The 16,807-nt window shown below is 31.1% G+C and overlaps 1 protein-coding gene across 1 annotated transcript; it reads left to right on the forward strand.

Moving 5' to 3' along the window:
* Positions 12,525–15,601, forward strand: LOC107637589 (transcription factor MYB108-like). The gene is made up of 3 exons (XM_016340989.2): positions 12,525–12,871; positions 14,100–14,229; positions 14,327–15,601. Exons 1-3 carry the CDS (start codon positions 12,712–12,714, stop codon positions 15,039–15,041), a joined length of 1,005 nt encoding a protein of 334 aa, XP_016196475.1. The 5' UTR covers positions 12,525–12,711; the 3' UTR covers positions 15,042–15,601.

Here is a 16,807-nt window from a genome sequence, read left to right on the forward strand (position 1 = left end):
CTAAATTAATTTTTTATATATTTGTATATAAATAAGGGTGTTATTTAATTTATTTTTAATAATATATAGTGGGACATAATTCATACTTCTTTTGATCTATAATAATAAATGTCATTAATATAGGGCATGTCGTCATTATCAAAATAGTACTCATCAAATAAAATAAAACAAAATTTTATTCTTTTGAGTGAATATTTATGTAAATGATGTTTTTTTTTTTTTTTTCACGTTTACAAATCTAAAAAGCAAACTTTTTTAGTTCATTTTTGCATTAGATTTTGGGATTGAATTAAGTCTATTCAATCTTAATTTAAATATAATATCAAAATGTTTGTAGTATAAATTAATATGATTCACCAAAAACAAATATATCAAGTACCAGCTACATTATTAAAAAATAAAACTAAATTGATTTAAACATAAAATTTGAAGATTAATAAGTTCAATATTTACTCAAATAAATATAGTTTAATTGAAATTTAATGAATTGATTATGCACATGGTGAAAAATGTCATATATGAGAATGGAAACATGGTCCCTCGGGGCCTCACATAAAGTTCAAAGAATTAAATGGAAATTTTATTGCAAGCCGTCCTAGTTTACGGCAAACATAGAAGAAGACGACTTTCCCCATTTTGATGATAAATTATTGATGATCAAGAAGGTTATTATAGTAATCCATATTTAGAGAAATGTCTTCATTACAAGTTCACTAAAAATAAAATAAAATGTACTACATTCTACTCCCATTTTCATTACAAATGATAGCTGCTAGGCACCACAAATTGGCTTCTAGATGCTTACAGGAATTTATTGGGTATATGATCAAATATTCTTTCTCTTCACCTTTTTCTTTGTTTATTTCTTTTAAGGATTTGGTTAAAACATATCTTAAAGAGATTGTTTAAGAGAATTAAAATGAATTTTTTAAAAATATATTTTGCTAGAAATCAAGAGAAGAGATTATATATATAAAAGTAAAATGGTGGATTTTTGAAAACGTGTAGTCTTCTACAATTTTACACTATGACTCATAAGGTTAATCATTTTATCGTTTTTATAATTTTATATATTTTCCTTAGCTTATTTTTGTAGAAAAGGACTTTTCCTCTACTCGTCTAGCATCTTTTTAAGGATTAAAATCTCATTGAAAAGTTCGGTTAACCAATCGATACTTTTTTTTTTTAAGTATTTTTAAACTTCAATCAGAATATTATCAATTCTTTCCATTCTTCATTTGATTTAGAGTCTCATTTGTGTTAGAGATATAATCATTAATGTTGTCTTTTTCTATCAACTTAAGTTTTTCGGATGAGTGATTTCATGATATGGTATCAGAGCTCTATGTCCGAAAGGTCTTGAGTTCGATAAATGTTTATCTTCTTCTCTCGTATATAACCAATCAAAGCATGAAAGTCGCATATCCTTCATTAAATAAGTCGAATAACTTATTCTTCCATATTTCATTAATGCTTTAAGTTGAGACTAAAACTTTGGTATTTTTTATGTATTTAACTTGATCCAAATTTCTTATTCTTCTATTTTGACTCTGGGCGATTTCATATATATATCTTTTTCATATTTTTGTATTCAAAGACTGATAAAAACCCTCATATGCCCTTATTCTTATTTTACTTACTATCACTTTTGTCTCTTTCTTAGCCATTTTATATTTATTTTTTTTTGTCATTTTTTAGCAATGTGACACAAAGATCACTTTTTAAAATATTTTATCTTTATCTATTATTTTATTTCTTTTCCACCTTACTTCTTCTTTTACCCGTCTTTGGAAATTTTTTTTTATTTCTCATATTTCATCTATCACCATCTCGTCTCCAAGTTCTTTTCTTGATGTCTTTTCCTCACCCTTCGCTCAGCCTAAAAATTCATGACGAACACCATATGTTATGTTGTCAAACTCTCTCCCAAATTAATTTTACAATCTGTTCTAAAGTTTTGGTCAACTCTCTTTAACAAAAGAAAATCAATTTAAGACTTTGTCACACAAAATAAGATGTTCATCTCTTTTCATAAAGCAAGTATCTGTAATAAGAAAATCTAATTGAAGAAAAGCATCCCTAAAAAAATCTTATCTCCTAATAATATGTTTTGGATTAAACTTCCTCCCAAAATCTTGCTTTATGGAGTATTAGTGTTTTTCTAAACCCATTTGTGGTGTATATTCGCTAATCCCATGAAAAGTATCATTTTCTGTTTTGTCGATTTTTAACAAATCGATGATGGTTCGATTCTAATGGTCTGGGAGCGAAACCTATTCCTCTTTTGCAGGTACCAATTTTTTCTATAAGTGCATCAAAGGTCCTCGAATTAGATGAGAATTAAAAGAGAATTGAGTTCGAAAAGTGCAAAGAACTGAAAAAAGTGCAAAATAAAGATTTCGAAAAGTAAAACTGACTGAAATCGAAAATGGTTTGCATTGAATTGTAAATAAAGCAATTAAAATGCCTCCGACTAGGTCAAAGGACTTTCAACATGAAAAGTAAAAATACTGAAATGTAAATTTAACAATGAAATTAAAGTTGCTTGAAAGGTAAATTGAACACGAAAAGTAAAGTTTTGTTGGAATTATAAATGGAAAATAAAAACAAGTGGAAGGAACCCTACAGAAATTTGACTCAAAGCAGACTCAGAAAGTCGCTAGGATGTGAGTGTGTATGAGTAATTTTTGAAGTAAAGTTCCAACCCTGATTTCCTAAGACCTACTAATATTTATAACTCACTTCCATAACCGACCATTAATTGCACGATGCTGCCTTGTGTGCAGACTTCTGGGTAACCGTTCCTATTCTTTTGCTTATGAACGTTACCAACAAATCCTTAACTCAGAGAAAACCTTCGACTTCTCCATTCATGTAACCGCTTGTCTCTTCATTCGGGAAACTATTCGATTCTTCATTCGAGTAACTACTCGATTTGTCTAAGTATTGAAATCGAGTCCATGTCAAATGATTTCCACTCAACGCTTGCACGTGTGTCCTTTTGGCCTTTGCTCCCCTTTCGACACTTCACCAACATTTCGAATTAGCTTAATCTTTCGAAAATAAATATTTCGACTAACACTTTCCACCACAAATTTTATAGCGATGATCTGAACGTTTATGCTTTTGACATATACCACATCTCTTATCCACAATAATGTCTACCACATTTTCATTCTTCACCTTTTTCGTATATCAAAGCTTAAACCTAGAAGTATTCAACTCCCTTGCCTTCGCTCCCGCCGTCTTCGTTTCTTGATGGCACATAATATTAACATTTCTCTTTGTTTTGGTATGATATGGTATCGACCATTTCTATTGATTTTTTTCTATTAATGTGCTTACATTCTATGTCCTAAATTGTAACTTTCTGTTGCCTGTATCTTTACATTTACATTTACATCTCCTTTTACTTTTTATTTAGTAACAAAACTTATTTTCTCCCGTTCATTCATGAAAACATTAGAATTCTTGCACATTTTGCACTACATCAGCACCAATGCATTGGCTCTTATCATTTGATAGTGTACTTGAACCATATAGTGGCTTGCTTTCGGATAACGAACAAGTTTTAGCATAATATTATATTTGTTTTATGTTATGAAAATTAGATGAAGTTTTTATATCATTACAAGAAATAAGGACGGTAGCCACACTTTTTTCTTGCCACGCTTTAAAAGCGTGGCCAAAAGGGGTCAATGGCCACGCTTTTATGAGGATGGTGATTGATTAGAGATTTTGCCACGTTTTTTCTTTCTATGCTTCAAAAGTGTGGCCGAAAGGGGTCAATGGTCACACTTTTATGAGAGTGGCAATTAATTAGAGATTTAGCCATACTTTTTTTTGCCATGCTTCGAAAGCGTGGCCATAGAGAGCAACAGGTGACGTTTTTAAAGCGTGCCAATAGAATTACGTTACAGTGACATTTTTAAAGTCCTGTCACCATGCTTTTTATTGCTACGCTTAAAAAACGTGGCCTAAAAAGATCAATTGGCACGCTTATAAAGCATGACCATTTGTTTTGTTTTTGTCACTCTTTAAAAGCGTACCCATTTCTTATTTTTTTAATTCTATTTTTAAATTTTGTTTATTTATCATAATTTGTTGTTGTGATTTTATTTTTTGTGTTATTTTTAATTATTCCAGCATTAGGGTTTTCAATTTTTTTAAGTTTGTTTGTAAATTTAGTATGCAACACTATGAAAAGGATAACTAATCAACAATGTGAAATAAACAAGTAAAAGAAAAAGTAGTTTATTTGAATGAGAAGGATTTTATAAGCTTTTAACATTCCAATATCTTGCGGATTGCCAAAAATTTGTTTCATTGATGGAGGTATTATGGCACGAGATAGAATAATGGCAGTAATGTCTCTGATTGTGATGTTGAAGAAATGCTTCTGATGGTTGCAAGTTTGAATGATTGTCAACAATTTGAACCTAGACATTGCATGGGCTAAGCTAACAGGTTTGCTCAAATTACCTTTTTTCTTGTATTCACTTATTTCCTCAAACTGTATTCTAGGGAGGTCATGTGATGTCTAATCCATGTTGTTTGTTTAGTTCTTGCATTATATGTTACTAGTTGATGATGTTATTTTGTAATGACTTTGTATCATATTAGTTTGTTTGTTTTGCAGGCCATGCAATGTGGCCAGCTGTTGTTCTGGATGAATCACTTGCATGCAAGTGCAAGGGTTTGAAGACAACATTGGGAGGAAACTCAGTTCCTGTTTAGTTTTTTTGCACCCATGACTTTGCAAGGTTTAGTATTATGTTAAAATTAATGGGAAAAAGTTGTTCTTTGTGTTCAATGTGAGACTTTTGCCTTTTTACTCTAGACTCATTCTACTTTTTGCTGTTTTTCAGGTTAGACTGCAGCAGGTGAAATTGTTTGTAGGTGAACTTCTTACTGAGCTATACACAAAGTGCAACAAAACCAGTTTTGTTAACAGTATGGAAGAGGCAAAAAGGTAATGTTAACCATTCCCCCTTTTATGTTCATTAGGTCTCACTTTTGGAAACTATAATATCAAAAACTGAGAGCAAATGCTATTTCAATTTTAATGGTCAAAGTTATGACCACTTAGCATTTTTTTTGCAATTCTGAATTCTTAATGTTTATCTTCGATCTTTAGTTTCTTACATACTCTGCTTTGGTATTCAAAATTGAATAATGTTCACATGGTAATTCAGATTTGTGTTTTTAATTTGACTTAACAGGTATTTAAATGAACAAAAACTTTCCTCAGAGATGCTAGAGTTGCAAAAAAGATGTACAACTGATGATTGTAAAAATGTAACTAGAGAGGATGGACAGTGTACAGATTAAGGAGAAGATTCTTTGAGTGACAAAGAGTCTTCAACAGCACTAGAAAATATTAAATTTTCTTTCAAAGTAGGCGACCTACAAATTATAAGCCTTGGTAATTTGTCAAAATCAATAGTTATATTTCCCTTATGTATCTGCAGCAAGTAGTTGTATTAAACTTGACAAGTAATAGTGTCCAAACAAAAGGCTTTGGTTATTTTTTAGAATATTTTTACATGATCAGTCAACCATCAATATCTTTTATTTTTACAGGGGAACAAACGCTATAATGTGTACTTTCTTGTCTACTGATTTCTAATTGCATAAAGTTTTACAATCAGAGTCGATTAAACATAAATTCTTTAATAGATTTGAATACATGAATCAATATGGCTCAAGTCTATGGCATTTTCAACAGAACTTGATTTTTTTCCCCTAAAAATAAATGTAATGGCTAAATGATACTTCTATATAGATTCACTGCATGCATATTATGTAATTATATGTTAGCAAAGAGCGCTACATATATGAGATGCAAGTTATCAAAGAGTATTGAACTCACTGGAATTTAAAACTCATCTTTTTCATCTATTAGGCATTTCGTGATTTTGTCTCCTTCTTTAATTAAAGTTAACCTGTTTGGTTCATTTCTGCCATACTAAGGAGCTAATATCTCTTTATTTCAAAAAAGCCAATTTTATCCCAATACATAATTGACTTTTGTAAAGGACAAAGATAGTGCTGAGATGTCAAGATATTGAGTTTAATTTTAAGATATTATTATTAGATTATTACTTAAATATTATTGTACATTTCATTTATTCTATAAAAAAAAATGTTAGCTAAAATATTTTAAAAATATGATATATAAATGCTGTGTAACTCAATACAGCATAATTTGTACAGAATTCATTGTCTAGAACTCATTGTATTTTATTGGCACGATTTTCAAGCGTAGCCATATTTTTTTATAATCATTAATAGCCACGCTTATTAAGTATAGCCATATCTTTCCTTATTAGCACACTTAAAAACTGTAGCCATATCTTTTTCTATAGACACGCTTTCAAAGCATAGCCAAAACAAACCCAATGAGCACGTTTCTAAAAGTGTGGTTGTATGTTCACTTTTTAGCATGCTTTAAAAGCGTGGCTATAGATTTATACATACGGCTATGTTTTTAAGTGTGGCAATAGATAAAAGCATGGCAAAAAATAAGTGTGCCAATAGATCAACAAAAGCGTGGCGATAGAATAATCAGCACACTTGCGGATGTGACCCTTTAAAAAACGTGTCGATAGCTCAAAAAATATGACAAAAAACTATCGCTACGCTTTTTCACATTTTTCAACACGCTTTAAAAGCATGGCAAAAGACTAATTTTTTATAGTGTATTAACTGTCGAAAGTCTAACGCACCCCTCTTCTGTTGTCCAGCTTGGGATTAGTTATGATAAAAGTGCATAATGTAAATGCAGGATAAACATGTCTTATAAAACAAATAAAAAGATAAACTAAAGATATTTATTTATTTATTTATTTACAAGAATAATTTACATAAATCAATCTTCCTTAATAAGTTTAATAAAAGAACTAACTCTCAATGACCATATTCTTTTTGGATCAACTCTCCCAAAAATTAAGCTCGTAAATGATTCTATCCAAATTTTTAAAAAACAAAATAATAAATAGGTTCATGATCTTTTAATTAGAAGACAAATAATTACTTAACTAATTAAAAATATAAAAATATTTTTTACACTACAAGAAATTATTGGAATAGTGACCGATTTTGGTAGTCGCAAAAATTTTGGTCGCTAAATTTGAAAACTGTGACCGACTTCGGTCGCTAACCATGAGCGACCAATTTTCAACCAAGGCCACCAAACCAGCAACAAACGATATCGGTCGCTAAATCGGTTGCTAACAAAATTGGTCATTAAATGACAATTAACTATTCGGTCGCTAAAGTAGTTGATAACCAAATTGGTCACTAAGTGACGACCAATATTTCAGTCACAAATTTTTTGTCACTAAATCAGTTGCTAATATCTTAATTTAAAATCTCAAAATCGGTCACTAAATCAGTCACTGTTACTGCTTTCCTAATTATAAATTTTAACTAAATTTTGCATATATCACTATTAAAACTTAATTTTCAAATATAATTCTAATTCAACAAAATATATAAATAGTCAAAGATAGATAACTATTTATTAGAATCGAAAGTAAATAATTATTAAAAACCAAAATGAAGACAAAGAGAAATCATATAAAAATGAAATGAAAAATAGATTCTAATATAAATAAATTTATATTTATGTATACTATATATATGTATTGAGAAAAAAAAAGAAAATAAAAATAAATCCACACAAATACAATAAATTTTAGACATGGAAAAAATACAAAAAAATAAGTAAGAGAAGGTAGTATCTAAGAGTTATGGGCTATGACTATACATACAAGAAAAGAAAATTGCTAGTATTAGTGTGTTTAAGTGTCATTGCATTTCCATTTAGAAGTTGAACACATGTAAGGTAGTGGCACCAATCGCAGTGATCATTTTCATTCTCACCTCGGAATAGCATCACCAATGCAATCAATAACCTGAAATGAAGTACAAATTAAAATTAAGGAACTTAATTATTTACCCGACAATCAAGAGAAGGAGGAAGAGTCTCCATAGAACAGAGTAGCAACATTCTCATTGCCAAAAAGGTTTTCATGAATCAGATTGCAGCAAAATTAGCAAGTCTACATGTTTCTCATTCTCACTAAATCACATAATTATTATCTGCAAATCAATAAGTTTATCATTCCATCAAAACCCAAAGAAATCAAATATATTAATACTACTCTTTGAAATTGATCATACGCCATTTGTATATATGTTCCATTTACTGTAAATTATAATAGAAGTTCAGTATTAGACAATTAAGACGATTCTTCACTAATTATCTTGCTTGAAAGAAATCAGATTTGGAATCATAGCTAAACAAGACATGCAAATTAACGAGCCCTGCAATAAAATAATGTATCGTATTAGATCAAACCCGATATTATTAGGCCAAAAACTATATACATAACTTGATTATTGGGATGAACAATTCTTCTCTAATTTATGAACAATATAACTCTGCTCTAGTTTAATATCCCAAATCTCAGTATTTTATTATTAGTTAAATGGTATAAATACATATTAAAACATGTTAAAGAACTAGAATAATCAAATTAAGATAGCATATACTAAAAAAACAGCGATTATTTTCCTTGATTGATAAAGGAAAGCCATGAACAATGAAGAACCATAGTGAACAATGAAACAATGAACAACAAAGCAGCAAACATCAAGCGGAAGCGAACAATAGCAGTGATACAAATGGAGAAGAACCTTAGTGACACGAACATTAAGCAAAAGTGAACAACAACAGCAATTCAAGGAAGATATGACCAAAACGAACACAATTATAGAGATTTAATTTCTCAAGTTTGACTACTAAACAAAAACGAACAGTGCCAAAAGCGAAGAACAACGAAAATAATACAAAATCAAAAATTATATACCTGTCAACTTCACTGGAGGATTTGGACGATGAAAAATGGTGGATCTAGAGAACGGATTTGGACGGCGATGCAACGATCTGCGACAAAGCTAGTAATTTAAAATTAAAGCACATAATAGACAAAAGGACAGAGGAATAGATAAGCAACAGCACATTAGAGAGGCTTAATTAATATCTTAATAGATGAAACCAAATCAAAATCAAAATCAAAATACTGAGAAATTCTCTTGAGTTATAGTGAGAAATCAAAATCAGAGATACGAAGATGAAGTATCTTGACTGAAGGAGAAAATCAGCTTAACCGGAAGATTGTTGTTGTTGTTGTCGTTATCGAAGAACAAGTTACCATAGGAGGCGGTGCTGAGAAAAAAGTGACGCGGTGCAAGCAACGGCAGATTTGGATGGGGATGCGACGAGCTGTGACAATGGCAGAACGAGCAGAGGAAGAGCGCGGCAAGGGGCAGACGGCAATGAAGACTCGAGGAGGAATGATGGCACCAACGAGAATGCACCCGATGAGAACGGCGTCGACCAAGACTCGACGGAAAGTGACTTCTCTCTCCACTCCGCCTGAGAGTGAGGGAGGTGGCGAGAAGGACAGTATGTGTGAGGAGAGAGCTCATGGTTGAAGGTTGTAGAAGGCTTAGAGAAGGGGGGTTAAATCTATGACCTTCTTTTGCTTTAATGAAATAACCCTTTTAAAACAAACTTTCAGTCTAAATCTGTTTGAACTCAGCAGCGAAAAACTTATGAGACAATTTCATTTTGTCTCATGAATATCAAAAAATAGAACAGAGAAAGGAAGAGAGAAGCTGACACCATCATGTATCCTGGTTCAGTTGCCTTGTGCAATGCAACCTACATCCAGTCTCCACCACAATATTGGTGGAATTTTCACTATAGTTAAAGTATTACATACACCAATTCCATAGGATTAACACAATCCTTTCACTCTCAAGTTCTAACTTAATTTGACTTGGTTATGCTAATACCTAACTCTTCACTCTTAGTGCTTACCCAACTAAGAAAGAGATACCTCACTGGTACAAGATACAAGACACAAAACCAACCTAAAGAAATATGAAATCACTTTAGGCTTTTCACTCAAGTGTATCACTCAGCCTTTTTCACTCTTTGGCTTTTTCTTAAGCTCTCTCTTTCAGCCTTTTACCACTCAAGAAATTACAAAAAGATATACATTAAAAATGAAATTACAATCTGTAAAATATGAAGGAGATTAATGCTTCAACAACCTCTTTGCTATGTGATGAACCAGATTTGCTTGCCTCTGATTTAGTTTCTCATTCTGGAAGAATGCTCCTTTGATTAGGAAACACTGTCCAAGTTGATGAACTTCTTCAGAGAGCTCTTCTCAAAACATAAACCTCAAATACTGGTTCTCTCTCCTTGGCTTCAGAATAATGAAAAAATTGTCTTTTGTATCTCCTTGCATGTTGCTGAATTGCTCTCTACCAAGTTAACTCCTCGAGCTATGTGCTACCAACTTAGCCATTCACTTTCTTCCATTAATCCCCAAATGGGAATTTTAAAACAGATCTCTTTCTTTTGACCGAATGCCTCAGAACAGCAAAGAAGAAAGGTTTTCAATGGGAATTCCACATCTGAACCCTTTGAGATACTACTTGGTCTCCAAGAAACAATCTTGGCCTTTGATTCATAACAGTGGGAATTCCACATCTTAAACTCTTGAGATACTACTTGGTCTCCAAGAAACAATCTTGGCATTTGATTCACAGCAGTGAATCTCAGAAATCACTCTTTTCATATCTCAAAATGAAGTAGCAGAGAATTGGAGAAGGACGGAAGAAAGTAAGATGCATGTAAAAGGAAATGAATCACCTTTAGCCTCTGACTTAGCTTGATGTGGTTTGATTTGGGTGATTAGACCTCAACCTTTCTTGCTTAATCCTTCTTTTTCTTTCTTCTTTAGTGAATGACTTAGGAACTAATCTTTCTCTCTCTTCTCTGAGTTCTGACCAAAAATGAAAAAGGAACATTGCTTTTGGTGAAAGCATTTTGGAAGGATTGGCATAAGGGATTAATTTGGGCTTGGGTTGGCTTTGTCCATTCAGCCCATTTAATTTCTTTATTCTAAATTAATTTGGGCTTGTTTGTAAGTGTTGCACACTGTGAGGCTTCTGATTTTTATTTTAATTACTTTGGGCTGCTGCAAGTGTGAATTTTGGCCTGCAACACTTTAAACAAAATCATCAAAACTAATTGGATAATTAGCCCAATAAAATAATATTTGTCATCATTAATCATATTAGTTAATTTCTTAACTCAACGGGGATAAATTAGGGTTGAAAACTAGAAAAGTTATGTCTTTTATTTATTTATTTTGGAATCTAATTTGTTCATATTCAATGTATTTAAAACAGTGACTGATTTAGCAACTAATTAATTTATAATTTATTATTTAGTTGGTCACAAATTCAGTTGCTAAGAATTACAATAGCGATCGATTTAGCGATTAAATGCTGTAACGCCAAGATTTTATAGTTGGTCGCTAAAATCGGTCGCTATATTAACCCTTAGCAACCGATTTAGCGACCAACTATTTTTTCAGCCTATTTTTTTGTTGGTTGCTAACTAGTTCGGTCACTAAATTATAAAATAGCAACCAATTTAGTGACCAACTGCTTTAAAACCAATATTTTATAGTTGATTCCTAAATCGATCACTATCTTAATACTTAGCAAACGATTTAGCGACCAACTTCTTAATGACTGAGTTAGCAACTAACCATTATTAATCTTATTTTTATATTGGTCGCTATCTTAACACTTAGCAACCGATTTAGCGACCAACTTCTTAGTGACCGAGTCAGCGACCCACCATGCATTATTAAGCTTGTTTTTATATTGATCACAAAATCAGTCGCTAAATTAAAAATAGCGACCGATTTAGCCACTAACAGACTCCAAATGCCTTTTTTTTTATTTCAGTTGCTAATTCGATCGCTAATTGAAATTTAGCGACTGATTTAACAACTATTTTTTTTGTTTTAGAAAATTTTGATTGTCGTTCATAGTAACCGATTTTATTAGTAGCTAAAATCGATTGCTATTCTAAAACTTTCTTGTAGTGTTATATTTTAGAACACGATATATTTAAAAGATATTTGTTCTCATATATATTTTAAATGAAAAGACTTAAATATTTTTAATTTAAAAAAATAAAAATATTTTTATATTTTTAATTAATAAAAAATTTATTAATCTTTGAATTAACAAGTGATGAAGTTATTTTTATTCTCCTCTTTTCAAAATGGTGGGTTGAGAGTAACCACAAATGGCATCATACATAGGGCACGCGCGGGCACAACAAAGCCAACAAAGTCAATCTGTCGTCAAACTTCGTGTCGTGGCTTCTCCTCCTTAGTATATATAATAGTATAAATAATACTCTATTTGCACTAATACTCTTCCAAATTTCTCATTTCTCTTAATTAATTAATTAATTGAATCATTAATTTTTTACCACTCCCTCTTCCTCTCTATCTTCGATCCCAACTCCAATCGCTTTCTGATTTCCACCATAATTTAATTTTTGTTTTAAATATTAATTTGACAACCCCATCCTTGAGCTAGCTACCTTAATTAAATATCTATAAAAGGCCCCTACCCTTCTCTACCTCCTCCTTCGTAACAAGCCAAAACTCTCTCTTACTCTTTTCTCTTTCACTTCTTTCTTTCTCTCATTCTCTTCTTCACCTCTTTTCAACTCAAACCCAAACATACAAAAGCTTGTATTACATACCTCTTTATCCAAAGTGGGTGTTAATTAATTAAGTAATTAACACAACATCCACCATGGATATGAAACGAAGGCTAAACAACAACAACAATGACAATAACGACGATGACATGGACCTCCGAAGAGGTCCATGGACCGTCGACGAAGACCTTACCCTCATCAATTACATTGCCAATCATGGCGAAGGTCGCTGGAATTCTCTTGCCCGCTCTGCCGGTATGTCCTTCTTTTTATTTCTATTTCTTCTTAGTTTTGTATATCTTCACAATATTATTATTATTATTATTATTATTATTAATTGTGGTTGTTGATCCATCAAGTCCAATATGTGTCACATGCTTCACATCTGTTGGATAACCTATTTCCATCTCAGGCTCCTCCTCCTCAATAACATCCTCTTTATAAACTGAAATTAAATGAAAGAGTATTATTCAACAAATTAGATTACAACAATGATATAAAATTTAAATAATAAAATATATTCTTTGTCTCTAATATTTGTCATGTTTTAAAATTATTTTTAATATTTAATTTGATTCAATATGAGTAAATTGTCAAATTAGTTCTCGAAAGATTTCATAAACTTATCATACTAATAGTCAATTAAGAATTCTACGTGTGTTGTAGTATTACTTAACGTGCCATATTAACAAATTTTGGCACTGTCAACAAAAAAAATCACAGAAAGACTAACGTGATTAATTTAAAATTTTTAAAGGACCAATTTGATTAAAAAATATTTTGAGATTAATTTAAAAAACGAATGACCTTTCAGAAACAAATTTAACTATTTACTTTATTTTTAATGTTTAAGATAAATTTTACTTATATTTCTATCGGTATTTTTTTTTTAAAGAGATGTATTTTCTTTTACATAGCTATCCACAATCAATAAACTATAGTATTAACTAATTATTCTTTTCAAGTGTAATTATTTTTTTTCTAAAAAGGTTCACTTTTAGTCATTAGATAATAGATACTATACAATATACAGTATACACATCAAAGATTTGGTAGAGTTATGTCAATATCCTAATTCTTTTTGAAGTGTAATAAATATATACAAGAACGGCATGAATGAGAAATTATATGTTCATGGACTTTAAGTTAATTAATGGCATAATATATAAAAACTAATATATTTTTTGTGTGTGGTGGGGGCATGAAATGAAATATATAATATAGTTATAATTATAGGTAATTGCTTGGAGGCAGGCATCTCCAATTATTGTGATAATAAAGAAAGAAAAAGAAATATGAACACTTGAACAGAATACACAACTCAAAATCATTATGTGTGTTTCACAAAAACAAAAGTGCCGCAACAATAATGGATAAAAATGCTCATTATTTTTTTTCCCCTTTATTAAATAGAATTTTGCTCATCTTTCGCAATAACTTTACCAAATTAAGCAATTTTATTTATTTTTTTCATTATTTATAGGACTGAAACGAACCGGGAAGAGCTGCAGATTGAGATGGTTGAATTATTTGCGCCCAGATGTTAGACGTGGTAACATCACTCTTGAAGAACAGCTTCTTATTCTTGAGCTCCATGCTAGTTGGGGAAACAGGTAATAATTAATAATAATTAAATTATTCAGAAAAAATTCACATTATTTTTTAAATTATGTCATCTAAGTTGTTAATTTTAATTAATTCATTTATTAGATGGTCGAAAATTGCTCAATACCTACCTGGAAGAACTGACAACGAGATCAAGAACTATTGGAGAACTCGTGTTCAAAAACATGCGAAACAACTCAAATGTGATGTAAATAGCAAGCAATTCAAAGACACCATGCGCTTCCTTTGGATGCCAAGACTAGTGGAACGCATACAGGCGGCCGCAGCAACGGTTACAACTGCTGCGACTGCTGCGACCGCCACGTCGTCCAATTCTCCGACTTTATCAGCTACTAAATCAGTCGCTATTAACAACAATAATACTACTACAGCATACAACTTCGACAACCTTAACAACTTGGAGGTTCATAGTGGAAACATTATGAATATGAGCAACAACAACTTTGGTTATGCTACTCCAGAGAATAGTAGCACAGGAACATCATCGGATTCGTTTGTCACACAAGATTATTGCAACAATAATAATAATGTTCATGTTGGTAACAACAACAACAACAACAACAGTGACCCTAGTTCGGATTATTACCATCAACAAGGAAATAACAACAACCAAGTTAGCTTCATGGATTGCATCACTAGTCCATCCTCCATGTCATTGTTCCCTCATCAAGAGATGGATTTCCAAGCCATGGAATTACCAAACACCCCTTGGATTAATAATCCCTCTACATTCAGCAATTTCTGGAATGATGAAAACATGTTGCTTCTACAAAATCTAGGATGTGGTGACAACATGTGAATTATTGTGATGAGGGAGAAACGGTTATAGTGTGTGAAATTATTTACTAATTAAAAAATGAAGGGAAATCAGAGAATATGACAAAATTATTATTAAATAGAAATAAATTTTTATATGTAGGATAACACACATAGGAACCGATTTAAAATGTGAATTATTATTTCTCAGTTTGTAGTTTTTGGTTATTTAATTTTCTTTTTTTTTAGAGGGGGTGGGTGGGAAATAGATGTAATTTAAGGTTTCTTTATAAATATAAGATTTCATTCTTTCAAATTATCAAACTTTGTTTAAATTTTTATTTATTCTGCTTCTCATCTTAATTCCAAAACTAGTGAGTAGAGTAATAATAATGAGTGCAATATAGATGCATGGTATCGTACAATTAAATAATAATTTGTAGACGTGTTCATAATTGATCTCACAGAAACATTCTATCTCCTTTTTCATTAGCCAAGTCCCTATTATATTACAACTGTGTTATTATATTAATTAATTAAGGTGGCTACTCCAATGAAGATTTTATGATTGTCATCGTGTGAAGATATTTCATTTTGACCATTGGATGATAGATTGTAGGACTTGATTTTTATTTGAAGTAAAAATGTTACCTTTATTCAAAATGTTGCTAAACAAATAAGTTACATTTTTTAAACAAAGATCATCATGAGAAGATGTTTTTGGCATCTTAATGGGAGTAGTTGCCATTAATTAATACTCCCACTTTTGAAATCTTGTCCACGGGACCTGAACCAGAACCATAACCCGGAAAAAGTGTATGTTTTATGTTTCTAGAATCTTATAATTTACATTATGAAACATTTCTGTAATACATGGTTATGTATAATTGGTGGGCTAGCTCTAAGTTCAAGTTGACTATTAATAAGGATAAAATTTTCAAAAGGTAGAATATAAATAATTCTTAATTCTTAAAAATTTAATATTCACTGAACCATGAAAATAAAATAAAATTTATTTTTTTGAAAAAGTTGTCCATTTTATATTTTTACAGTATTCGAGAAATTAATCATTTCTGACCTCATGGATACTTGATACAAACAAAAAAAAACACAAATAATCAATCCTCTATTAACCATTATCATCATCATTAAGCTTAATCTTTGTCACCTAAGTACAATTCCAAAGGCCCTACCCTAAAATTTTCTATCACGCCTTGTTGGATTTAGTACGGACACACAGATTCAAAAATATCAAAATAAATAAATAAATAAATTTGGTCCACACCAACCTAATCCACATGATTTCAAGGGCAATATGGTAACTTCCACACAGCGCACGTGCCGAAGGAGAGGAAGTATGAAAACGTGAGAGAATGAATAGTTTGGAGAGAGAAAGGGGAAGATGGTTATGGCGGCGGGGAATCTTTGTAGGCCGCGTGCCTATATCAGAACCTATTTTAAGTGGTCCCCACAAAGCATGAAGTGTTTAGAAGCTGCCACGTGTTACCTTGCAAGAAAATTGATGACTTGTTTTAAGGGGAAGAAAGGAGCCGAAAAATAAGAGTATTAAAAATAGAAGATATCTTAATTAGGAGAGTTATGTTAATCAGATGCTTTAATTGCACCAATTCAAGAATTGACAAACTCCTACTATTTTACTCCCGAGTATTAATTAGTAGGTCTAATTATCCTCTTAATTATTATCATAGTATTTAAATTAGTAACATTTTTAATATATATTATTTTTTGAAAATATAAAAAATTCAATATTTTTATTTCCTTTTTAGAAATTAAGGAAATAATTAAAAG

This window comes from Arachis ipaensis, chromosome B04, assembly GCF_000816755.2.
Source record: "Arachis ipaensis cultivar K30076 chromosome B04, Araip1.1, whole genome shotgun sequence".
In the NCBI taxonomy this organism is placed as follows: Eukaryota; Viridiplantae; Streptophyta; class Magnoliopsida; order Fabales; family Fabaceae; genus Arachis; species Arachis ipaensis.